The sequence below is a fragment of the Cupressus sempervirens genome, chromosome 11 (genome assembly GCF_028749045.1).
Source record: "Cupressus sempervirens isolate cs-2001-9-10 chromosome 11, ASM2874904v1, whole genome shotgun sequence".
Classification (NCBI taxonomy): Eukaryota; Viridiplantae; Streptophyta; class Pinopsida; order Cupressales; family Cupressaceae; genus Cupressus; species Cupressus sempervirens.
In genome coordinates this window covers 261,429,473-261,456,936 of record NC_143128.1, presented here as the reverse complement: position 1 = coordinate 261,456,936, position 27,464 = coordinate 261,429,473, and the positions used below count along the sequence as shown (strand labels likewise).

General features: G+C 37.0%; 1 protein-coding gene across 2 annotated transcripts in view; it reads left to right on the top strand.

Moving 5' to 3' along the window:
• Positions 1–27,464, top strand: part of LOC149529133 (protein virilizer homolog) — a 168,328-nt gene that overhangs the window by 78,026 nt on the left and 62,838 nt on the right. The window contains exons 3-15 of one of the 2 annotated variants that reach the window (XM_089811290.1): positions 3,958–4,081; positions 9,018–9,654; positions 9,766–10,134; positions 10,223–10,327; positions 10,425–10,604; positions 18,949–19,090; positions 19,187–19,368; positions 19,575–19,660; positions 19,747–19,795; positions 19,921–19,987; positions 20,082–20,566; positions 20,688–20,787; positions 20,952–21,085. In XM_089811290.1, coding sequence (XP_089667416.1) covers positions 4,011–4,081; positions 9,018–9,654; positions 9,766–10,134; positions 10,223–10,327; positions 10,425–10,604; positions 18,949–19,090; positions 19,187–19,368; positions 19,575–19,660; positions 19,747–19,795; positions 19,921–19,987; positions 20,082–20,566; positions 20,688–20,787; positions 20,952–21,085 — 2,607 coding nt within the window. In that variant the 5' untranslated portion in view covers positions 3,958–4,010. Of the gene's footprint in view, positions 1–3,957; positions 4,082–8,988; positions 9,655–9,765; positions 10,135–10,222; positions 10,328–10,424; positions 10,605–18,948; positions 19,091–19,186; positions 19,369–19,574; positions 19,661–19,746; positions 19,796–19,920; positions 19,988–20,081; positions 20,567–20,687; positions 20,788–20,951; positions 21,086–27,464 lie in introns of both variants that reach the window. The other variant, XM_089811289.1, reaches the window with a different exon arrangement.

The window sequence follows — 27,464 nt, the reverse complement described above, 5'->3', positions numbered from 1 at the left end:
TTAACAATTTATAATATTCCTTGTGCTGTTTGGCACGACAATTAATAGAAACTCACATATTATTCATTCAGGAAATAATGGTTGGAACGATAGATCTTCATGATGAAACATATATCATCCAATGATTAATAATAATAATATTATAGTCAACTATCCCAGTTGAGTTATGAGAAGACACGAAAGAGTTTATCACTCTCTAATACCAAGTTTGGATTGAGCTCTTTGAGCAATTAGCTCATTGGCACCCTTTGATAAATCACGAAATTCGATATTACTATAAGGGACAGAATTTGGGAAATCAAGGAACTCAACTGCGATAACCATTTGGGGTGAAATAGCTGAGCAATCTCAAGTCAACAACAATATAGCCGTTGAGTGTAGCATGGGTTAGACATGAACATAGATACTGCTGTAAAAAAACTGAAGTACATTATAAGTATATAAAGAGATGTAGGTTAGCTTATATATACCTAAGATAAACAATTCCTTGCAATATCAATCCTTGGGAAGAACAAACATAAGTAATTTCATAAAGGATATTACAACTGGTAATTTGGAACTATAGACAAATTAAGTAAGATCATAAGGAGACATTACAATATAATTATCACTCTTATTGGTTGCTCTATAAAAACCCTTCTTGTAATCTTTATCAGAACAAATCCTCAAGTGTTTAGAGATCAATTGAGTAAATTGTGCACAAATTTGGATAGGAGGAAGTCTTTTATGATGGAATCAATCTCTAACACCGAAGACCAAACTAGGGACATAATAGGGGATGCCAAAGTTAAAACATGAATGGCCAGTATAAGGGGTTCAACATGGTTGGATAGGTGTAGAGTCAAAGCTTGAGGATGTGTACGAGGAGCACCAAAGGAAGGAAAGCAAAGGATGCTTGACATGCACTTCTATTCCATGATAGTGTGTGTTAATGCAGTCAAGTGGTGGGCATTTGATGAAGGGGGTAAGGTGTAGTCTAGGAGCAAGAAATAAAAAGACCAAACTATTTTCAAAATTTGAAACATAACATTATAATTTAAAATTCAGGTTTCAACATAAAAATGATCAAACTAGAATCTCATGATAGATATATTCAGGGTTCACAAATCAGCTCTGTCAAAAAGATCAAACTAAAATCACTAAGCATATCAGCACGTAAAAACATGAACCCTGGATGCACCCACAAAAGATTTGTTTCAGAATCCGATTCTGGTATGTTTTGTACCTGGAATCGCCCAAAAGATCCCATTTCGATAACCTAGATATTAATAGATTATGGATTTTTGATGTTTGAGACTAGTGTCATAATGCGTTAGGAAATCATTATGCCGTTATGCTGCTGCTCTCATGATTTATTTACATATTGATATTGTTGTAATCAGTTATTGCTGGGGCTAGTACCTGTGTTTAATAACTTAAATTTTGAATATTAATTAATACCTCAGATACCGATTCGTGGGGTCCAGGCCTGGCTTCTCCATCGGAGGCGGACGGATTCCGGATGTGCCCAGAAGCCCTGCGGGTGCTGGCCGGAAGCCAGCCGCAGGCTCCCGGATGCGCCTGGAAGCTGAGACTGCGGCTGGCTTCCGGCCAGCACCCGCAGGGCTTCCGAACACATCTGGGAGCATCCGCGGGCCCAGCGGCCTTTCAAACAAAAAACAATAATAAAAACATAAAGATATCTCTGCTCCTTATGTGTCCAGTCAAAATGACTGTTCTGCCATCTGCCACATGTCATGCACTTTTTTAATCCTTGTCACAGATACGTACAACCTAAGTAAAGCTGATGGTGAAGAAATGTGTTAGAGGGACATGTTTGCGATCAGAGTGGTATTAAGCTATGTGCACTTATTGATTAATATACAGGGCAAATGGGTAAAAGTGCCTTTGGTGGACCAGGTCCCATTAACTAAATCGATATCTCACATGGCAGGGGCCAAGTAAAACATTAGTTTGCTAATAAACATTCCACAATCTTCTGAACTGATTAGTAATAATTTAAATTAATCCAACAGAAAGTGCCAGTACACAATCATATGCTGTCTCAAAGCTGCAAAACTGCCTTTCAAGCATCATGTATCCTTCAAGACAAGCACAGGGATTCCCCAACAAAAATTATTATTCAGGAAAGAAATCATCAGTAAGAAGTCCCAAATATGGACTCCTGTAATTTCCAATCTACAAAAAAAATCTGAATTAGGCAAGGAAAATTTGAATTGCTGTATTAACAAACATCTTGTAGAAATCTTCATCATGACAAACTTATGGTATCCCTCAAAAGGATTATAACTGTATAAGAAATCCACAAAATAGAAAACATAAACCTGGAAGCAACAGTGTAATACTAGCTTGATAAAGGCAACATCTAACTGCTAAGATGTTACAGGCTAAATCTGGATAATGATGAATATTTGAAATAGAATTTTTACTAGAATCCTGCGAATATTCTGACAAAGAGGATGCCCAACATGAAAACAAACACAAACAGAGCAGTCTTCAAATGCAATATCTAAAGTTGACAAATAATTGAGATATTAAATACCTGACAGCATTATTAAAGTCAATTATAGGGCTTTCTGCCAGTCACAGTCAAATTCACTCTCAAATTCGAATATAGGGCTTTCTGCCAGGCAACATCTAATCACTGCTAAGATGTTACAGGTTAAATCTGGATGAAGCTAAAAATTTGAAATAGGATTTCCACCAAGAATCCTACAAATATTAATATTATATATATATATGTATATATATATATGCGTTTCCTCCCGCATCCGCATCCACAAATAAAAAAAATCCCCGCATCCCGTATCCGCTTCCAGAATCCGCATCCGAATCAGTAACTTAGATTAATACTTAAGAACTTTCATCCTAGCTATCAGTAATCCTTGCATTTTTATTCCTAACCAAATCAATTACTTCTGCATTCAATTGAGATGTCAGAAATTGCTTGTTGTCATGTCTTGCATCAGCTTCCCTTTCTGCAGTCTAGTTGATTGCTCAGTTTCCTTTTCAAGTTGGTTTGAATCAGTAATTAGAGCGTCCTCTTCAGTTGCTCATAATTGTTAGATAATTTGAAAACTAAATTAGGGTTCTTGGCTTTTATTGAACCATCTCAGTAGGATAAATCAATCCATAAAATAAGAGGACTGTATTTTTTATCGTCTAGAATCATTTTCCTGTGATGATTGTACAGTATGATGTATGCTATTTGGGATATAAATAATTTCTGATGGTGATTACACAAAGTAGTCACTTTCTTTATAGCAACCCTTTTTCAAACAGGATTCATATGGATAATGCAATATTGACCTGCAGAACAATTAGACCAGGATTATTTTGGGTTCCATGCCTGTGATAAACCTGTGTGAGAGCAAGTATTTATAATTATTATATAGTCACATGCTAAGAGTTATATATATTGAATCTTTCAACTCCCTAGTACGCTTGAAACTAATTAAGTACGTAGCTTAATGTTTATACTTTCTTTAGCTACCTATGTTGTCGTAATTTCTTTCTACATTGTAACATCTAAGAAAATGCACAGTAGAAGTTAGGTGCATATTGATTAGATTTTGATGCATGTGCACATCCAATGAACAAGGACATATAATTAGCAATAAGTCATTTGTGTCAAAATATCATCATATATGTTGTTTATATTGGATATATATTTGGCTTGGTTCAACTCTCGAGGATACTGGCTAATTGGAAACATCTTTTGAGTTTTTGACTTTATTACTTTTAATGTGCAATTGAATAATATTCTAAGTTTCTATTTGCTATTTTCATTGAATTGGAAAGTTGAGGATTATCAACTAGTGAACATATAAAGTTTCACAGCATTTCCCATAAAGATGGCCTTAAATCTAAACCATACTAATGATCTATAATATACAATTGGTAATGCATATTTTATGTTTTCTGTTGACACAATTTATGTTTACATGGTACTTGTAGAGCAAGCTTTCCCCAGTCATTTGCACTGGAGGTTTTTGTACAATGTGAAGGTGATGCTCGCTTCAGGCGCCTTTGCCAAGCTTTTCTGTATTCACCATCATCATCAAATATACTTGAAGTTCAGGTTAGTGCTTAATATGCAGCATTAATATGGCACGTTATGAGTTTACATGTATGTGTAGCAAGTGCAATGTTAGTCATCTACTCTTTTTTGGTGTCACAGCTTTTTCTTTCTTTGCTATTGTTTGGTAGTGTACAATAGTACCTGTTTTTTGTGTTGAATATGAAGCCCAGAACACTCTAAAATTACTTGTACATCAATTGACGTTTACAATTTTACCACTTTTCTCTTCTCACTTAGACAGAATGAGCAACCATTTTGAATTGGTCACATGTATTAGCAGAAATAATATTCTTCTATTAAGTTGCAGCTTGGCACATATCATATCATGTTGCTGATGCAATCAAGTGTCCAGGACTACAATTACTGCCCATAACTTCACAAGTCATTTTCAATACAACTGGCACCGAGTGATTATTTTTACACATCCAAAAATGTCTTTAAAAATAACTGCTTTCATGGAGCCATTGATAAGTATGTGACCATAGTTCACTGTAAGATGCATTTAAGATTGAAAGGCAAAAGAAGAATATTTGCTGCTACCTAGTTGGCGAGCCAAGCCACATATTGTATTCCATGAATATTATATGATATAATTGTTTATATAAATAGTTGACATACTCTCAGTCCAAGCTGATTGCATCTAGGAATCTTCGAAGCATTTATATAAATAGTTGACATACTCTTAGTCCAAGGTGATTGCATCTAGGGATCTTTGAAGCGTAAATGGGCTTATATAAGATGGAAACTGAATATCTCAGTTTAAACAACTTGACTCAGATTTATGAGTAATGGAGCTGAGAAGGTGTCATGAACTAATGGAACAGTGTGTTGTGTTGTAAACATACATGCCACATTGCAAATGGGACCCCATCTTTTTTTTGTTTAGCGGTTCAGTGTTTGGCTTAGTTTGTAGTAGGTGTTGACTGTTTGTTAGTTTTAGTCTAGCTTTGTGGTAGTTAGAATCTCTTAGTCTCTCCTAATCAGCCAAAAGTTCCTGTTGGATCTTTGATCAACTTGTGGATAAGTGTGAGAAGTTGGTTTTGGAACGAATAGGTCAAGTCTTAGGTTGAACATGTTGGTACAAGAGGTGAAAGTTTAAACACTTGAAAGAATGAGAGGTGTGAAGAAACTCCAATTTTACAAATGAAAATTATTAGGAGAGCTGGCAATTTCAGTGCTCAAAGCCCGAAAATCTGAAGGCACATCTGAATTCCAACCTCCTTTTGATCAGATTAGTTAAGTATTGAGGAAATGCACAGCCTTGAATGAAAATTCTATCAAGTGTGAAAATTCCTATCTCCTAGTGAGAAAATTCCAATCAAAGGTCTGATTTGCAACCAGGAGATGAGGAAAATTCAGAACGAGTGGTGGATTAATGACCATCTATTGATAATTTTTTAATACTTGTCTAAAATCAACTCAACCCCCAAGAAAAACTCCTAACAAGGGTCTAATTTCTGACTAGAAGAGATGTTTATCCTAAATACTCTGAGATTTTCAACCAGCCTTCAATGTTAAATCCTTGCCAAGATTGGAAATCCAAGTTGCTTTTGGAGGAAAATTCCCAACACATGGTTAAAATCTGATCCCTTTCCAAGCATTAATCCTTACACTTAGCCAATTTGTGACCAGCATCAAGTGACTTGTCCAAACACAAGCGTAATTTCTGTCCTACGATGGAGTTGTCCAAGTGAATTGCCAAAGCCCAATCTTCATTTTGATCAAATTCTCTAAGTTTGAAGCAAGTCTTGATGGAATTCCTAATCTATTGCTCATTTCTGACTTGTATTCCAAGAATTTTTTTCACTCCTAATTCATTTCTGCCCAGGTTTGGGTGGACTTACTAACAATTTTAAGGACTATGATTTAAGTAGTGGACAAATTCACAATTAGAGGTGAAAATATGACCTCCTCTCTTGAAGAAACTCCTAAGGCTCGTCTATTCCCGACCTCCTCCAAGGCATTTTTCCTAACACAAGGTGAATTTCCAATCTGGGTCAAAGCAAAATTCACAAGGGGCATGAAATTTTCATTCCTCCTTGAAGGTAAATCCCAAACAAGTGGGAGAAATCCGATCATTCCAAGGCAAAATCTAAACAAGTTCTTAAAACCTGATCTGTTATGGGGAAAAATTTGAACACTTACCAAATTTATCATCTCTTTTATTGCAAAATTTCTAATGCGAGGCAGACATCCAAACTTCATTATAAATAAAAATCCTTAGGGATGACTCCTCTATCTGGAAAGCTATTAAGTCTCTAAAATCTGCCCGGATCTTATGCATTTATCTTGACAGCTAGTGTGTTTCCGACCTTTTTTTAAGGAATAAATTAATAATTGAATTCCAATGATGCTGATATTTCTGCCCTCTTATTGAGAAAAATTGCAAACAAACAATCCGATTTGCATTTTGAAAAGAAAACCCAACAGCTTGTGGATTTCTGATCTGTTTTGGGGAGCTCTGTATGTAATGAAAATCACTCAACATAAATTCCTAATGAAGGAAGCCCTGCTTCACCCCAATGGTGCTCTGGATCAGGTCCGGAAAACCCTCAAAAGTCCTGATTCTGCCCACAACAGTCTCGTAGAGCCTCATGATCACCATCAATAGTCTCTGAAACCCTAATGTCTCCAAGTATTTGGAAAAGTGCCACTTGGGGTACAAAATCAAACGCCTTGCGAAAGTCCACAAAACAACAGTAGACTTTCGCTGAGCGGTGACAAGCCTCCTCAATCATAGTCTGCAACATCAAGATATGATCCATGGTCTGAAAGTCCACCACCCAAAAACCTGCCTGATCTCTCGCCCTACAATGTCCCCTATCAAGTACTCTAGTGAGAATAGTGTTCAAGGCAGTGGTGCAGAGTTTGGCAAAGGTATGCCTGATCATGATGGTCCTATAGTCATCAAGGTTCAAAACCAACCCGGATTTATGAAACGGATAAATCACGAATCTCAACCATGAGTTTGTAAAACCAGTGCACACAACTCTATTCAAGAGAATGGGAAGGTAGGAGCCTAGAACCGGAATACCAAGCTGGAGGAGCTCCGTCTGAAACCCTTCCTCACAGCTGCTTTGCTAAATCAAAGAGTTGATGGCCTCATAAATGCTGGAGGGAGTAAATAAGTGGCAGTGGGAAGGGGGCGTGGGGTGAATGGAGAGCTGGCCGGGAATGTTGTAGAGAGTGGACAAGAGTAAGAGCAAGCAAAAGGGAAAGAGCAAGAACAAGAATAAGAGCAAGCTTCCTTTCTCCTCACCTTTGTTGCTATTGAATGCTGGTTTTTCCAACTGCACCCTAAAACCCTTTTGGCTTGTCTTCTTAACTGGGCTGCAAATTCTTTTTGCATGTAAAGTGAACAATAATTTCATATACAGTCCTCTTTTTGTTATGTTACGGCTTAGAATGGGGTCAGGGTCCACAAATAAAGTAGTATTTTTTTTCAATGGTATGCCTTTTCCTTCCATAAAGTTGATCTACAACCACGGGACAGCTGGTTGTCCTGGCAGCATTTCCTTACTGTTTCAGCAGATAAGAGATTTTTCGGGAAGTTTTTTTAAAAATGTCCTCGAGCTATCCTTGTGTTCCCATAATGTATGCTGTATGGGTACGAAAAATCCTTGGGGGCACATCCTTGTGTAACGTAGTCATCTAGTTAGCTTATCCATAGTAGGGCCAGGTTCATTCTTGGATCTTTCTAATAATCTCCTGGATTAATTGGTTGTTGATCCTGCTTTCATCATCCCCAATTGATGTGCTTCATTTTGATTAACTGGACTGAGTCCAGGCTGTATTAAACTAATCTAATCAAGTTATTCTTATGTATAATCTAATATTACATGTTTTTAACTTCATCTTCTCTATTACCACTGCTAACAAGCAGCTTTTTTTGTGATTCATATAAGCTAGCAATAAGAATTCCAACTGTACTCAATTAGTGTGCTTGCAAAATCTATATTCACGCTTCTGATATTCATTGTTATCTTATACATATATTTAATTTCGTAAGGTCCATCAAAGATGTTAAAAAGTTTAAGCTGTTATAACTAATGTCAAATATCATTTGTGCTTGTGTTATAAAATTAAGTATTTATCTCAAAGGTAACTCATTGTTATAAACACTGTAGTCTATGGCAGACCCAACTTTCTCAAATATGTACATGTACTTTTAAGAATGTTGTGAGATAATGTACAAGTATATTATTCTGCTGTTACCCATTTTGTATTCATTATTGACAGAGGTCTGAAAAGTCTTGAAATGTATTATCACAATGTGCCTTTTAGGAATCAACTTTTAACAATAGATCACATTTTCTTCTGATAATTCCTTGTCAGTGTTGATGAAGAAAGGGAGCAGGTAGGGATTTATTTTCAGTTAAGGCAACAATGTGATGTATTCATCCAAGTTTATAATGTTCTTGGTCCTAATGATAATTGTGATTCTAGCAAGAAGATAACAAGTAATCAAATCATTGTTGGATATTTTAGATTAAGGTGTGGAACTAGATGCCTTATTGATTTACAAGCAGTGAAAGCAATGACCAAAATTTTAGCGTTGTAGTTTCTTATGCCTTTATGCCTAAAAGGATGCATCTACTTCTTCTACCTTTACCCTTTTTTTTCGCAGGCTGGAATACATGCATCATAGAAGATTTGTTAGCGTCGAGCCCTTTTTGAATGCATGTAGCTTTTGGTTAATATAAGATGTTATACAATATGTACTAAGCAGTTCTGACAATGTTTTTCCTGAAATAGCTACAAAGAGCATGTGTTCTGTAAAGAGGCTCTGTCTGGGTTTTGTAATTGCCTTTATGATTTGTGTATCTGAATGGCTATATTGTATCTGCGATTCATTATTCACCAAAACATTTTAACTTGTGGAATTAATTTTTGTTGTTTCATTCCAGCCTGTTGTGACAAACCATCTTGTGATCAGAGGCAGGTACCGCACTCTAACATTGGTTGTCTATGGAAACACTGCTGAAGAACTGGGTCAATTTAGCGTGGAATTTGATTTGGATAATTCTTTGGCAAATCTAGTATGTTCCCATGCAGAGGGTAAGATTGAAGATCTTCCTTTACCATTGCAGTCTGTCAAACCAACATTTGAAGAGTCTATATCATCAGTGAAAAGATTGCACCTTACTGTGAAGCCTCAGCCATCAATAGAGGTTAAGAAAATCCTCTATTTGGGCATCAAGATTCTTCAGACACATGTTGATGAAAGGAGTGTTCAAACTCTAACCGGTAGTCTTTTTTCGGCAGTGTCTCCATATCTCCTGCATGAATTTTCGACTATTGTAGGAAATGACAAACACAATGACCTTATGCAATATAGTGTTAAAATTCCCCCACAATTTTCAACAAACTTGGTCAAAGTGAAAATTGAACTCATGGACCTATATAGAAAGCTCGGTTCAAAGACAAATGATATTCATAGTGGAATTTTAGAACATTTTGAGTTGAATGACCACATCCAACCACTTACAGAGGATCTGGTTTTGGATATTTTTGACCACTGCTTTCAATTTGATGAGGACCTTGTCAGTGATGGTATTTCTATAAATTGTCAGGTGATCATCCCAACTATAGCAGATATGTTTATCTTGTACTTCCTTTACTGTTCTATATGTCCAGCGATATTGTAGTTGATATTTGTGTTCTTATTTTACTGCCCTTAACAGATAAGTAAATTGGTTGCGGGATTGAGTATGGTGCACCTAGTATGCATGGATACGGAAGGTTGTTGCCAATTTGTAAATTCAGGTGGGATGCAGCATCTTATTAATGTCCTACAGCATGATTTTGGTAGATCAACCAGCACAACCTTGCTAGCATTGGGACTTGTTGAACGTGCCTGTCGTTATGCTGTTGGTTGTGAATCCTTTTTAGGATGGGTGCGATGTAAGGGTGAGAGTGTTCCAACGGGTAGTAGTGAAGGTTACAGTACTCTTTTAAAATTACTGCTACAAAGGCCATGCCACAATGTTGCCTGTCTTGTCACAAAAATTTTACACCGTTTGCGGGCATATGAAATCATTGTTAAGTTTGAGGTATTTTCTTGACCTTTCAAATTGATTACGATAATTTTTTTCTGTCTAATTGTTACTTTGACATGGCATTGTTTACTTTGGTTCGCAGTCTACAGTTGGGTCCTTGTTGGAGAATCTTTCAGACAATTCTAAAGTTTCAGAGTCAGGCATAAAGGCTCTTGTTGAAGCCAATTCAGAAATGAAAAGGCTCTTGGTTAGTGTCCTTTCTTTCAGTACTTCCTTTTTGTGATATGCTGCAGTATAAATTTCTGTTCTATTCAATTCAGGATAATCAGTGAATTTAATTGCAGAAGTTGTTGAACCTTCGGAATACTATTGAGGATCCATCACCAGTAACACATGCCAAGCGACTACTACTAGATCAGGACGATGATGTGCTTCCATACACAACAACAGTTGGCTTAATTGGATCTTCTAAGTATTGCGTTTCTCAGAAAGACATAGATTCTTATTTGCTTTCTGTGTTGAAGGTACTGTCTATGTCCTTGATTGTCAGAAAATTTGTTGGTATTGATGCTTAATGTTGTTGTGTAATATACTGAGCTATTACCTACAGCAGTACCGATGAACTTTATAACGTTTTGATATTAAATTGGGCCAATGCTGATATGTATTAATGATGGTAATTATAACAAACAGTTAACAGATTTCTGTAGTGACTCCTGAGTTTGCTGTACTGTTCAACGTATCACAAAACCCGTACAACTAAGGAATAATATTGCTAATGGCAGTACATCAATTTGTTCCCCAAAGTTATTAGCTGTTTTGCTTCCTCTGTAATTAACAGTTCATGATCTTTGATTCAATCACTGTGCCAAATGTGTTTGTTACTGTAGTAGGAATTTTGTCAAACAAATCATAGACATTCTGAAAGCTGCTGCCACAGTGCTAAATGGAACACTCTCACACAAGCACAAACTCACATTAAATATTAGGCAACTTTATGATGCTCTTCAGACCAACTAACAGAAAGTATAGTCTCAGCCAAAAAATGCATCAGAAAACCCACCCAAATTGAATACTGAAATAGCACTAATAACTCAGAATATGCAACAGTAACGTCCACATTGAAAAGATGTTATTTCTTCATGAGAAATACAATACACTAGCACACACCTTTGCAATTAAGAATGTGACCCCAAATATACTTTGATATTCAGAAATAAATGGAGGAAGGTTAATTCCTGCTCACATACAATGCACAGAATAGGTTTCAAAAGCACATCGTTACAGACCTCTAATCAAGTTGGGCTTGCTGATAATGTCTCCTGCTGTATGGAGCCGACTGTGCTAACCACTTAAGATGCCGTAGACCAAGTTTTGGTTCAGTTCCCTTTCCACATTCAATCCCGTCTCCTTCAACAAGTAAACCTGCAGTCACACATTTGACCCAGGACCCAAAATAAAGTATGATACTGAATACAATGATGAAGTATAGTTGACTGTGTAGCTATTTTCCAAGTTAGACTAACAACGATGACACCTGTCAGATGAAAATTTCATACATTGCCAAATATAAGATTGCTCTAAAATATGTTAGCGCATATATAGTATATAGATCTGCGATTTATAAATCATAGTATTCAGAATTTCATACGAAGCTAAAATATTTAACAAAGACTAGTTGCCAACTCGCAGTCCTAAAGCAGGCAAAAGAAATTGAAAAGACAAAGTAGATAATTAAATCTTGAGAGCCCTACCCCAAGCCAAAAGCTCAAGAAACCAGAATGAAGAGAAGAATTCAACAGAAGCACCTAAAGGGGAGAAAGATACGACAAAGGTGAGGAATATCACCCTGAATCCAACGAGCTTCTCTTCGTGAAAATCTGGTGAGCCAATCTCTCCCAAAAAGCAAAAAATATAACTCCAAAACGGTTTTGAGAGCTAAATTTCAAATCTTACAAAAGCAAAATAAGAAGTGATTTAGAAAATTCACTTTTTGCCTCAAAAACACGTTTACAAAAGTGATTTAGAAAATAGAGTATTAAACCACTTAATAATCTATTGGCCCTTTTACTCAATTATATAAATCAATCCTAGGTATATGGAATCCAATTATGTCAAATTAGCCGGTAAATTAAATTAAATAATTAACAACCTCTAAGTTACAAGTAAACGAGCATTTTAAATCAAAAGCTTCCGTGACAACTGTGGAGCTCTAAATGCACATACATGCTAAGTGGTCTAATCCACATAATGCATCATGCAGTGCAGATTTACCAACATGTGCGGTAGGGATAATAATAATAACAGTAATACGGATATGTCATCCATACCAGGACGACGTTGGCTCAAAATGAAAGGCCAAGGTCACTATCTGCCGGGGATATAGGTATACACTCTATTCCTGCAACTCAAGATGCATATACCTAGTACTTTTCAGTGAACAAATGAACATCAAGTGTAGATGCTCAACGTATAAATAGCCGAAGCACATAAACATAGATAATCACATTGAAGGAGAATGAGACACCGTGTAGATCTCACAAGCAAGTGATAATGGCTCTCTCTCACTTCGTACTAACACTAATGGGCAAAATGCATAGCAGTGATGCTATACATCACACACAACATATAACCGTATACTATTGCATCAAATTAAAACATTTAAATAATCATTTTTAGGCTATTTGAGCATATATCAATTGAAAGTAAAATACAACAATCCTTAGCGCAAAGGCACAATAATCACAAGTTGAAAAAAAATCCTTATATGCATAATCCATAGGCCAGGTCCAGATACAAAATAAACCAGACGTCATCAGAAAGCATCATTTCACATCACTAACATCATAATGCAGATATGATCAAATTGAATGGCAAAATAATCTAACTGTGATACTTGCCATCAAAATAATGTATAGTCATCGAAGCATCTCATCATTCTGATAATCAAATAATAACAATCATATTATCTCTTGGCTCAACATAACCATGGAACAAAATGCAAACATGGGAGGCACTACAACATATCTAGTAGTTGACTAACTGTGACCGACAAAACCTGCCATCTGAATTTGTGAACCCAACCAGCCTAGGATCTTTGCTTCTGCTGTATAGGATGCCAAAGTCAAGTGTCCCTTTCACATATCACAATACTGGCTTTGCTGCAACCCAATGTTTTGCACTGGAGGTTATTATACAATGAAAAATGTAACTCACAACATAACTCAAATTTTAAGGTCTGGTGTTGTAAGGTAGATATGGCCAGACTATCCACTAGATACTTGAATGTGTTACTGTTCTGGTAGCTTCGAGGATTACCATTCATACGTGCAGAAGGTTTGCGGTTGATTATGATCATGAAGCGGTTCATATTTTGTAATGTCATTTTTATATTTTCTCTGCCTAGCTTGAGATGTATTGTCTCCTACATTGTGTTTGTATTGTTCCATGTCATCGATTCTCTCTCATATATGATATTCTTAGTAGGTTGTCCTTGTCCATGCTGATATGTGATGACATGTCACCGTTCATAAGATGACTTGGCTTTGGTTATTCTTCTTGCGGTATAGCTTGTCGTTTCATGGTTATGAATCATGTTGATGTTATGTATTTGGTTTACTTTCAATAAAACAAAGGGTCTTGTCAGTACTGGGAACAACTGTCTTTTGGCTTTCCACGAGAGACTCTTTAGTTACAGAAACAATTCACAGTTCGTGTGTTGAAGAATATAGACATTTTCTGGACACATTTATTCGGTGACAATAAATTATAGTGAATTTCTGCAGAGTGTTTAGCTGTTTCGTGAATGTTAAGAATTCATGTATCTTTTGTAATATGGGTATTATCTATGCTACGGGATTGCTCTGTGTATGATCATAAATGATCATTGATTGTGGAAAGTTATTGCGGTTTATTGATGTATATATGAGATACTCATTGTTTGGTATTGATTGAACTCGAAAAATGGGGCTTGTTGATTGATTGACAAATATTATCAATCATAATCATGAAGATCATTGTAATTGTGTTGAACTTATAACAAAGGATCTATTCTATGGGCGTGGCTGAGTTTAGGCCTCAAGTAAGAGGGACTTCGCAGGATAAACATTTGCATCTTCTGCTCTTATGTTTTTTTAAAGTTTTTGGTTATTGCATGTTACGCTATTTTGTTTCGAAAACTTAACAGAATGCTGACTCATTGATTACCTTTGAGGTTGTTTTGGCTGAAAACATCAACCCTTTCTACATAGGAGTGGATGAGATTTTGCAACCTTCTATTCAAAAATTGTCTAGCAAAACTTTGGGCATATTTAGATTGAGGAATAAAAATGCCATCACTTTTCTGCCATACTTCTATATCTAGGCAATAATGAAGAAGCCCTAAGTGAGTCATATCAAAGGCCTGACACAAATTCCATTTTATTTGCTGAAGCAAATGTGCCTTACTACTTGTAATGGTAATATCGTCCACAAAAATGACGACAAAAATGATATTGATACCTGTCTTTCAGATATAAATTGGGATCCGAAGGATTTCTGTAAAACCCTTGATCATCCAAGTTCCTCTCAATCTTATGTACCATACCCTGGGTGACTATAGCAGGCCATAAAGAGCATTTGTTAGTCAAGAAATTTGATGCTCTTTTCCTGCAACTTGGAAAGCTGGTGCTGTGTCATGTATTTGTCTTCCTCTACATCTCCATTGAGGAAGGGACTCTTCAAGTCCATTTGATGAACTTTCCAGCCAAATTGAGTTGCCATGGCAAGAGTGTGATGGATGCTGCCCATTGCTGATGTAGGCTCACATTTTTCGTCATAGTCTATCTCTTCTTGTTGTGAGAATCCTTTAACCATCAATTCTGCTTTGTATTTGTCAAATGTACTGTCAGAATTGTGTTTGACTTTGTTCACCCATTTACAGCCAATGGGTTTCTTCCCTAGTGGAAGATGTGAAAGAATCCAACTCTTTGTTTTTAGAAGACTCATATTGAGATTCTGTAGCCGTTTCCCATTAAGTTTACCTTTTGCCTCTGAATAATCTTGAGGTTTGTAAACAATTCAAATGTGAGATATAATAGAAAAGTTTGCTGTATTCTACTTGCTCTTGCCTCTTGATGATTGACCCTCAACCAATTTATCATCCAACCATCACCAATGAGTTTTTCTCACCAAACAGGTCTCATAGTAGAAAAATCTTGACGCAAATCATCATGATCGTCATGACTTGTTCTTCCTTGAACTTTATTATCTGGATACTTATCTGAATTTCTTGAAGAAAAAGTTCTGGTACTGGAATTTGCTAAGGAGATTCCACAACTTGGGAATTGTCAAGAGTCTACTCCCTTCGAGTGTAGTAAATGGAAGTTGAACACTGAAATCTTTATGCATCAGAGGCTAATCTTTCAACTGTTGATGTTAGAAGAGAGCTTTAGTGGCCCAACTTCTTCATCAAGCACTACATCCGTGCTGAATGTTAGGTGGTCAATGTCCACATCAATTTAACCTGTAGGCTTTATGATTATCACTATACTCTGTGAACATTGACTCTTGACTCTTGGAGTCAAGTTTGGTTCTTTTGGCATTTGGAATCAAAACATATGCAGAACCAAAAACCTTAAGATGGTGCATCTGTGGTTTCCTTTTAGACCATGCCTCCTTTGGGGTCTTCTCCTTGAGTGCATGTGTTGGGGAGCTGTTGAGAAGGTACACTGCAGTGTAAACTGCCTGAGCGAAATACTTTTGGGAACATTTTCTCCTACATACATTGGGCCATTTCCATATTAGTATGCTGCCTCCTCTCAAATGTACGATTGTGTTGAGGGTTTTAGGGTGTGGTAAATTGATGTTTAAAACCGTGCTCACTATAGAAGTTGGGGAATTCATTTGAATAGAGCTCATCCCCATAGTCAGACCTAATAGTGATGATTTCACGTTGTGGTTCTTTTTCCACGGAGGATTTAAACTTCTGAATGTCTTTAAAATTACTGATTGTGCTTTGAGAAAACACGCACATTTCCTATTGAAATTATCAACGTACAAGAGAATAGAACTGGCACTAGTGATTGATGAAGTATACATTGGTCCACAGATATTAGCATGAGCAAACCGAATGACCTTTGATGCTCTCTAAGCTGCTTCCCTGCTTGGAAAGCTTGATTAGACATCCTGTCTTGTTTGCTAGATATTCTCTTGAGCCAACAGAGATAGATAAGATAGATTGAGATGCCTATAGTGTTGATGCCAAGGAATACTGATAGAAGATGAACTCTTTGCAACCAGTGGGTGTTCTTGAACCTGTCCTTTTGATCAAGCTGATACATTCCCTGATATTCAATTGCAGCTGCAATCATTTTATTGTAACCCTTGTCAACAATATAGCACTTGTGTGCACTGAAAATGACATCCTACTAGGGATAGTGTTGTGTACTTTGACTTACTGAGAGTAGATTGAACTCCATGCTTGGACCATTGTATACATTGAGAAAAAAGAGATTTGCCCCTGCAGATATTATCTGAACATTGGCTTTGCTAATAGTTGTATGCTCTTAACCACCACCAAAGATTATTGTATCTGAGAAAACTGTATGCTCAGCGAATCAATCTTTCCTGTTTGTAAAGTATTGAGATGCTCTAAAATAGTTAAATCAATATACCTTGTAGAAGACTTTGTATGATCTACTAGTTGTTTGCCCATGTAGGCATATAGGTTGATTACTGCTCTGAATGCTTTGCAATATGGGCCTTCTTTAAAGACCGACCTTGGTTGGATATTTGATTAACCAACCTTGTTTTATAGTACTTCATATGACCAAGTTTAGCAAAATAATGACATTTGATATGTTTTAGATTCTTTGTAGTGTCATTAGGTTTTTCTTGTCCTTTTTGACGAGAGGACTTGCCTTTGGCTGGAAATGTCATCTACAGTCATTGAACACTGTTGTCCATACTGTTTCTTCTCTTTGTCCTGCTAGAAGAGTTTGTTGTATATATCATGAAACTTCAGGTCAATATTGGTAGACTTGATTGTGATTGTTTCTTCAAAATACTCATAGGATAATGTTAAACTTTTCAGCATTATCACAATGATATCTTCTTACATCTTGCGACCACTGGTTTCCAATTGATTGCAAATTTATTTGGTTTTCATCAAATGACCCTGCAAAGACATTCTCTCATCCATTATGATCAAGAATGACATGTTGTTAAGGAAGAAGGCTCTATCTCATTCTGATGCTTTGTGCAAATATATTAGGCATGTCCAAATTGTTTTACCAGGCTTGCTTGAGGAACCTTTGATAGATAATTTGACAAGCATAACAAGCTTCTGCTCATTGAATATTTTCCTTTTCTTTACCCGTTGCTGTTTGATAAGGGGTTGTACCAAGGACAACATGGTCAAGGCACCTGTAATTTAGTCCATGCATTAAGATCCCATTCATCAGTAAATTTATATGAAGGAATCTTGGGAGAGTTTAATGCTGTAAAGAAGGCTGACAATAGTTTTTAGCTTGTACGATTCAGAAGAAATAGTTTCAACCATTTCCTTATTAAAGCTGTAATGTCCCTTTCTTGGCGACATTAGATATATTAAGGGGGGTCATCACTATAATATTAAATTGACTATGAGAGCTGAAACATCATTAATTAAAAGTCAAATTAATATTCCAAGTGGGCAAAAGAGGACGTGGAAAGATAAGACAAAACCCAAGAAAGAAGTCGAAGGGTCATCGTTGCGAGAATAAAAGGAGATGAGGCACTATCCTTTGTTATGTTTGATTTATTATTCAGTTCAGTCTTCTCTCTTACGAGAGTCTCGGAAAGCTTCAGCTTTCAGCTAGTTGGAGGACGTAGCCCCTCATGCTAGCAGGCAGTGGACACAAACCCATTGTCTTGGGAAACATCACTTCGGGTGTTTCATTTGCGTTTACAGGTTCTTATCTTATCATTCCAATCCGACTGTTAAATCTGTATTTAGGATTGGTTTATGTGTACTGGTTATTGTATTGCTGCTATAAAATACAATAACGTATTTAGGAGTGTTGAATGACTTCTGGTTTATCCTGCTGATTTGTAATACATTTTTATATGCGTGAATTTTTAATATCATTCTGAAGCAAACGGATTTATGTGGGAAAATACTAGTTTCTTATTGCTGTTCGTATCACATCTGCTTATGCTTGAAATTCTGAATATAAAGCTGAAAGGAACTGGTTATTCATTGGTGAAGAGTTTTCTGGTTTAAACATCGTACTGTACTCCCTTTGTCTGTTTCTCAGTTTGAATATTATTATTAAGGAGAAACTGGTTAAATATCTGCCGGCTATTGTACTGTATTCGTTTGTGTTCGAATACATCTACAAGATTTTAGTTCTAGTTATTTTATTTTAAAGAGAAACCAGTAAATATCCTGTCTGGGACATTTCAAAAGCAGATGGTGAGAGATTTACTTGGAGATAGAGAACACTTGTTTTCTTCCTTTTTTTTGCTCGAGTCATGGACATGCCTTGGACAAGCCCAAGCCCATTTAACTTTTTTTTTGGCCATACCAGCAAACCTGAACGTCTGTCTGGACCATATAAGATTTTGCTTCAGCTCTTTTGTGGTAATTATCAACAATGTGCTAGGTAATGTGTGCTAACAAAATTATATTTGCTAGTCAGTCATTATGAGTATACATGGTTAAACATTTTCTGTTAATTAGAATCCCTCAATAGTTTATTTCTTGTAAGCATAACTGAAACTCTGTCACAAAATTTTAAAATTGTGAAACAGATAATGTTGCAATCAAGTAGAGTGGAGCACTTTGTTGGGTGACTTTGCTTTGGAATTTAGAGATAGTAAATTAATTTTAAGGTTTTATAAATGCAGGAGAGATGTTTTCTTCCTTTGTTGGCTGCTTTGCTTTCATCATCCACTCTTCGGTCAGGAACTGGGTGTACTCTGGACGTTTTTGTAGACCTTGTTACAACTATTGAAGCCATACTTCTTTCGCTTCTTTTATGTCGTTCGGGTATGCCACTTCTCATAATCAAAATTCTCTTTTATATGGCGACATGATTAATTACTGCTTTAGCTGATTCATTGAAAATTAAATTAAATTTTTCAGGGTTACTGTTTTTTGTGAGTGAACCTGAAGCTACAGCAGCTCTTGTTGTTGCGCTGCAAGGGGTGGAAGATATTGATAGAGAAGAATTTTTATCTCTGAGATATGCAGTAGTGATGATATCCAAGGGTTTTTTTTGTCCTCCACAGGACATTGGTATGATAGCTGAGACAAATCTTAGAGTGGTTAGTGCCATATTATCCATAATTGACTTCATTATGATAGCAAAAAAGAAGATTGACTTCATTATATGCAACAAAAGTTTGGGATTATAACATTCTGTATGCCACTATCAGAGAACATGGGTTTTATTTTTCTGTTATCATTTTCCAGAATCTAGACTTCTTGTACAGTTAAAATTTTTTTTTTGTTGTTTCTTTCTGGGCTGCAGGTGAGTGCCATTGATCGGCTGATGGGTGCATCTCTTCACTCAGAAGAACTGCTTTGGGCATTGTGGGATCTTTGTTCTATATCTAGGTTGTGCATTAGTTTGATGGCATTCATTGACTGTGAATTTGGCATACGTCACATGTAAGTGAAGCCTGATGTTTCTTATTATACAGGTCTGATATTGGCAGGCAGGCTGTTTTGGCAATAGGATTCTTTCCAGAGGTATTTGGATCTGTAGTTAAATAATCTTTCATAGTCGTCAACCCCAAGTTTGAACCTCATTATAAAGTATAGCAATTGAAAACTTTGCACCTTGCAATAATGAACATTGTTCTTGATTTATACAGGCTATTTCTGTTCTAATGACAGTTATACAATCTGGGAAGGAATCAGAATCATTGAATACAAATAGTGGTAGGTGGTTACATTTAGCAGTTAGTGTGATTTTATTGTAGGCAACTCTTTTGTATTTCCATCTTACAGTTCTTGATTTGCTTGCAAATGTCAGGTACTAGTCCATTGAGCCTTGCGATTTTCCATGCTTCAGCAGAGCTCTTTGAAGTTATGGTGAATGACTCAACTGCTTGCAGTATGAATGCCTGGATTCCACATGCAGTTGATCTTCATAAAGCTTTACATTCCTCTTCTCCTGGATCCAATAAGAAGGATGCTCCAACAAGGTTATTGGAACGGGTGGATGCCGCAGTTGTATATCACAAAAAAGGAGCTATTGGACTATTAAGATATGCCGCTGTCCTGGCATCGGGTGGGGATGCCCAGTTGACTTCAACAAGTTTCTTGATATCTGACCCGATGGAGATCGAAAACATAGCAGCAGCTGATTCAGGTGGAAGTGCAGATTTCCAGTCTGTTGAGAGCATACTTGGAAAGCTTGTAACAGATAAATTATTTGATGGAGTTATATTGCGCGACTCATCTGTGCCACCATTGACCATAACCATGCGGATCTTGTCATTTCTTGCAGAGCATCCGGTATGAACAGCAAACTGTCCGACTTGCTACAACTATTCATTTTTCTCAATTTGTTCACCATGTGTTCAGAGTTTTAATTGATGTAGTTTGTTTCATCAACTGTCCATAATTCTCTTGTTAGGGAATTGCTGCAGCTCTTTATGAAGATGGTGCAGTCACTGTTGTGTATGTTATTATAAGGAACTGTGCCATGATGTTGGAAAGATCATCTAACACTTATGGTAGGTTCTGTTTTTATGTTAATAGTTCCTGTATCAGTGAAAATAAATAATTACAATATTGATAATTTATAGCTTGATTCTGACAAAGGTAGGAATACACGCCCATAAGCCATGGACAATATTGATTGTTTATAGCTTAACATATGTATGCTTTTGCAATACAGATTACCTTGTCGATGAAGGTGCGGAATGTAATTCCACAGCTGATTTGCTTTTGGAGAGAAGTCAAGAACAGTACCTCATTGACTTGTTGTTTCCTTCTCTTATCTTGTTGCTTACTGTACTAAGGAAATTGCAGGTATAATGCTACCATGTTTATAGTATAGTAGGAAAACATTTGTGTGCTGTATCATATGTGATTTTTGATAATGACTAACAAACATTATGACTTGCAATTTTTCTAGAAGCTTATTATATTTTATTAATCTATCTTACATTAATTGTGGTGCATAAATGAAAGTGCATTTAGTCAAGATTTTGCAAAGATGATAGTATTGAAACTTAGTATGGTCTGTCTCAGTTGCGATCTGTGTATCTTTTACATACAGGAGAGAAATATTGTACGTTGGAAAACCGTGAGGGTATATGGTGAGCATAAAGTCAAAGCTATCCATGACTAGAATGACTTTTTTGACTTAACATATGGTCTTTGATAATACTGTAGGCATTATACACATTTTCCATGCAGTCTACTACCTTATCACTTTGCAAACGCTCTCTCTGGAATACTAATGTTATTGAGTTGAACTGTTGGGATGCATTGGTAGCATGTATCAGTTCAAACTACTACTTCTATTGTGATGATAAATGTCTAATGTGTTTGGTGGCCCTCTTTGTATTCCCCGTAATTTTCTGTCTGCATTCCCTGCACGACAGAAAATTTTTGTTGGTGTCTTGGCTTATGCTCAGGATCATTTACTTGAGAAGAAAAGGTAGATTATCTCACTTCTTAGGTGCTTAAAGACTGGGGCACTATTTTCTGTTTAGGTGGACTTCGTGGCCAGTCATTGAGGTAAAAAAATGTGGCTGAAGCATAATAATTGCCCTACATCTAGGCTGTATATTTGCCAATTCATGTAAAATAATGGGTCCCATTCTTCGAACACAAGGAAAAACAAATTAATTTCATTGTAGGTGACATTCTCAGCATGTATATTTATGTTCCATATATATTTAACCTGGTATTGTTTCCTTTCAAGCCACATGTATCGATTTAGTGGCTCATATTTACCAGTTCATGTCATACTTTCTGGAGTCGAATGTAGTCATAGAAACATAAGATTTTAAACAATTAGCCATCATTGCTGGCTTTCTAAAAAATATTTGCATTATGTTTTATTTAACTATTATATTTTCTTACTAGGTATTCTACAAAAAACAGTAATATTTATTTGAGATAGTATGGTTTAATGAGTTATCTTGAAGAAATCACTATTGTATCTTAAATTTGTAGTTCAGGTTACATGCATTAAAGGTAAATGTTAAAACTATAATCAACAGTTTGTTTAAAACAAAAACAAAAAATTTCTTGTCAAGGGTAACTAAGGACATCATTTGAGTCCTTTCAAGGATGGGTGTTTAGGCATTTCAATATGCCCACATTTACTCGTATAATGACAATGTCCCATTAATGGGGATTCCATCACTTGTGTCAGACTATCTTAACATGGAAGGAAGTTAAAGCTGCAGTTGTGCACCATTGAAAGCTTTTCATTACCATGGTCCATTCCACCACTTTTTGATGAATGAAAACTAATCAAATCTGATACAAATATTCTTATAATTAAAAAAAAGAAGTCCAAATTGAATATACATAAATTATACAACAAATCATTAGTTTACATATTTTTTATATTCTTTGCAGTTTGTTTTAATTAACAAAATGTGATGTCTGTTGAACACACCAATTTTAATGGTCCCCGAAACAAAAAAAAGGGAGACAGTATTGTGTTGGTGGCATCCCTTGTTCTTATGTCTTTTCTGGTCTTCTTTCAGGAGTGAGTAGACATTCAAAATTGATTTAAATTCTTATATCATTTTGCCAGTTTTAATCTGACACGTGGTAATATTTCTATAAAGATGCCAGGTAAATTACTTAACTGGCGAGTTAAGAACTTAAGAAGCATTTCCAACTAGAACATTAATATGTAGAAATTGATTGTTTTCATTTTACAAGGTTAGACATTGAAAACATTGCATTTGTAGGCATGATCCATCTTGGAATTGGATTCAGATCTGATTCAACTATGGATTTGGGCAGGGTTTATTTTTAGTAGTTAAAATCACACGGATCTAAGGGCACATTCATGTGATTTTATGGTTAATGTTGCATTTATCATGTAAGATTCCACTATGGAGATAGCCAGTCAAGATCTGCAAGCCTGATGGAAAGATCAATAACCAGAGAGAAATAATATTGCAAGAAGAAACTTTATCTTCTTCAAGAATTCTATAGAGTATATCAATGGAATCAGATTGAATTAACTGAATTGATGGCATAGGTGACCCCTTGGTTAAATAGGCCAAGGTGAGACATAGGGAGCCATAAGATTATGGTGAGTGTCTTAGTTTTGTGACATGATACATAAAGTTATAACTCATCACCCACCTAAAGTGGAAAAGTGAGTGTAACACATGCACTAAAGGTGGATCACTTTGCTGAAGATGAAAGAGTGATAGTGTAGCACAACCACTAAATGTCAATCACCCTCCAAAGGTTGAAAAATGGTAGTGCAACATGTACATAAATGGTAGATTGCTCTCCAAAAGTGGTAAAGTGATTAATCCACCAAAGATGGAAGGCCCACTTAAGGTGGAAAAGCAATAATGTGATAACAGCACCAAAAGTGAGAATGCTCCTATGTGGTCCATAAGTAAATGTAATGGGCACCCCTGGATGTCCCAAAAAACTAAACCAAATTGCTGAAAGGAATTATGTCAAACAGTTTGCATTCAACTTCTTATTTCTCCGTTTAATGTTTTAAACCCCTTATAATTCCGGAAATCAAACATTTATTCTTTGTTGTGTTTCGTGCATGGAATTGGTATCATACAACATAAACAAGAAAGCAACTACAATGATATGCAAAGTGGAAATGAACTGCTGCTAATAAAATGTTATTTTCAGAATTCATAAAATCAAATACATAGCAGATTTATCAACTCACTAATTACTTCAGCAATATTGTCATAATACTCCATCCCATGCTTACGAACTTGCTGCTACAATACTTTGTCCTCCAATCAGTCCACTACCTTCATAATACCATTCCCTCCAAGCGGCATAAGCGTCGGACAAGTAGTGAAGAAGATATGAGCAAAATATCAAATCTGCCTGTAGCCGGAAATGCAACTAAACTGCCTGATAATGAAGCCAATAAGAAAGAATTTCAAAGGCCAAACCCCAAGGGAATGACGTCTAGAATGTTACAAGAGAGGATAGACGTCCTCAAATGTAATGGGCACCCACCGGTTATAACTTTATGAAAGACTTTGCAAGGAAGCTCTGATACCACTGTAATGGGCACCCCTGGATGTCCCAAAAAACTAAACCAAATTGCTGAAAGGAATTATGTCAAACAGTTTGCATTCAACTTCTTAAAACCCCTTATAACTCCGGAAATCAAACGTTTATTTGTTTGTTGTGTTTCATGCATGGAATTGGTATCATACAACATAAACAAGAAAGGAACTACAATAATATGCAAAGTGGAAATGAACTGCTGCTAATAAAATGTTATTTTCAGAATTCATAAAACCAAATACATGGCAGATTTATCAACTCACTAATTACTTCAGCAATATTGTCATAATACTCCAGCCCATGCTTACGAACTTGCTGCTACAATACTTTGTCCTTCAATCAGTCCACTACCTTCGTAATACCATTCCCTCAAAGCGGCATAAGCGTCGGACAAGTAGTGAAGAAGATATGAGCAAAATACCAAATCTGCCTGTAGCCGGAAATGCAACTAAACTGCCTGATAATGAAGCCAAAAACAAAGAATTCCAAAGGCCAAACCCCAAGGGAATGACGTCTAGAATGTTACAAGAGAGGATAGACGTCCTCAAATGCCAAGAACTGAGCTGCAACTCACATACCAATTTCTTCTCATATTCAACCTGCCTAATGAAGCCACAGATGCTTCCTTTTATTCTATTCCCACGGGTCCGCTCAACTCATATGGGCAATGTGGGATAAAAGATGTGTAATATAAAACATATATTAAAATACCCCTTATGTCTCCCTTGGGTACACATCACCATAAAATAAATATTAAAGTAACACTTTAATATTTTACAATTAAATTAGACATTACTTTAATAAAACTTCAGGCATTAAAATGTATTAGCAATCGAACTCCGAATAATGCGAGTGATAGCTCATCGGAAAGCTCTCACCGAGGAGTATCGAATCCAATCACCAAAATTGACCTGCACTGTGTCCTGCCGACTTACTAAAAATAGTAAGTATGCCTGAAACTGAGTAAATCAACTTCGTTTTGGCCCACTGGAAATGACTAGGCCAAAACACTCCAAGATCCCATTAAACCCTTCGTTAGCCCTCGGGACCATGTAGAACAAGGCTAACGCACACACACTTGGTCAACTGCTAAAATGGGGACATTACAGTCCGCCCCCCTTGAAATTGCTTGTCCTCAAGCAATCTCAGTCCAGCCTGCTGAATAACCTGCTCACTCTCCCATGTAGAATCTTCCTCCGGCAGGTCTTTCCATCTGACCAAATACTCCTTCACTATCCTGCTTCTAAGCTTCCTCTCTCTGGTATCCAGAATAGCCTCAGGTACTAACACAAGCTTCCCCTCCTCATCCAAAGGGGGTAAATCTGCAGAAGGCACTACACTCTGACCAATGGCTTTCTTAAGCCTAGACACATGAAACACATTGTGCACTCGATTGCCTTCTGGAAGCTCAAGCTCATAGGCGACTTTGCCCACTTTGCGAATCACCCTGAAGGGACCATAAAATCTAGGTTTCAACTTTTCAGCTCCGCTCTTCTTGAGCGATGACTGTCTATATGGTTGTAGCCTCAAGTAAACCATATCCCCTACCTCGAAGCTGCGCTCTATTCGGTGCTGATCAGCATACAATTTCTGTTGATTCTGGGCCTGTTGTATATTCTCTTTGAGCACTTTCAGGATGTCCTGACTATCCTGCAATAAGTTTTTGGCTTTGGGCACTCTACTGTCCCCCAAAACTAAATCCATGAAGCTAGGTGCTTCATAACCATAGAGTGCCATGAAAGGAGTCATCTTGATGGACATATGATAAGTGGTGTTATAACAATACTCTCCCATATGCAACCATCTGATCCAAGCCTTTTGTTGTGTAGTTACATAGTTCCTCAAATATCCTTCCGCCCATTTATTCACAATCTCTGTTTGCCCATCTGTTTGCGGATGATAACTAGTGCTAGGTGTAAGATCTGTACCACACAACCTAAACAACTCTTGCCAAAAAACACTCATAAACTTACTATCCCGGTCGCTGACAATGAATCTGGGCAACCCATGTAACCTGAATATCTCTTTAAAGAAAAGCTCTGCCACCTGTGCTACTGTGTAAGTGGACGGAATAGCAATGAAGTGAGCAAACTTCGTCAAGCGGTCCACCACCACATAGATGCAATCCCTTCCCTGTACTCGTGGTAAACCAGTGATGAAGTCCATCGAAATACTTTCCCATTTCCTATCAGGAATGGGCAAGGGCTGTAATAAACCTGCAGGAAATGTGTGTTCTCCCTTATTCTGTTGACAAACCACACACTCCCTGACATACCTCTGAACATCATCCTTGAGCCCTTTCCATGAAAACCGCTCTCGGATCTGCCTGTAGGTCTTGAAGACCCCCGGATGTCCAGCTGTGGGTGCATCATGAAATGCCTTCAGTATCACCTCTCTCAAATGTGATGATGGAATCAAATAAACCCTGTCCTGAACTCTGATCAATCCATCTATCACCTCATAGCGATCATCCTGTATGGTACCTGAAATCAATCCAGAAGCCCAAGCATCTCCGACATACTCTGCTATAATCCGATCTCTCCAATCTCCTGAAATCTCTGCCAGAGCACATAAGTGAGGTCTCCGAGATAAGGCATCAGCCACCACATTTTTCTTACCTTTGACAAACTCTATGTCAAAGTCATAAGCCTGCAATTTAGTCACCCATTTTTGTTGCCGGTCATTAAGATCACGCTGGCTCATGAAGTATTTAATACTGTTGTGATCAGTCTTGATCACAAAACGTCCACCTACCAAATATGATCGAAATTTGGCCAATGCATGCATTATGGCCAACATCTCCCGGTCATAGACAGAATAACTTTTCTCAACTCCTCGGAGCTTCCTACTTTCGAATGCAATGGGATGCTTCTCCTGCATCAATACTGCTCCAATCCCATCACCTGATGCATCACAATGAAGCTCAAAAGGCTTCGTGAAATCCGGTAGAGCTAGAACTGGACATGAAGACATTACCTGCTTGAAATGCTCAAAACACCTCTGTGCTGCCCCTGTCCACACGAAGGCTCCTTTCCTGGTAAGATCTGTCAAGGGTGTAGCAATCTGTGAGAATCCCTTAACAAACCTCCTATAAAAACCACATAAACCAAAGAATCCCTTAAGCTGTGTAAGGTTTGTGGGAGTAGGCCATTCT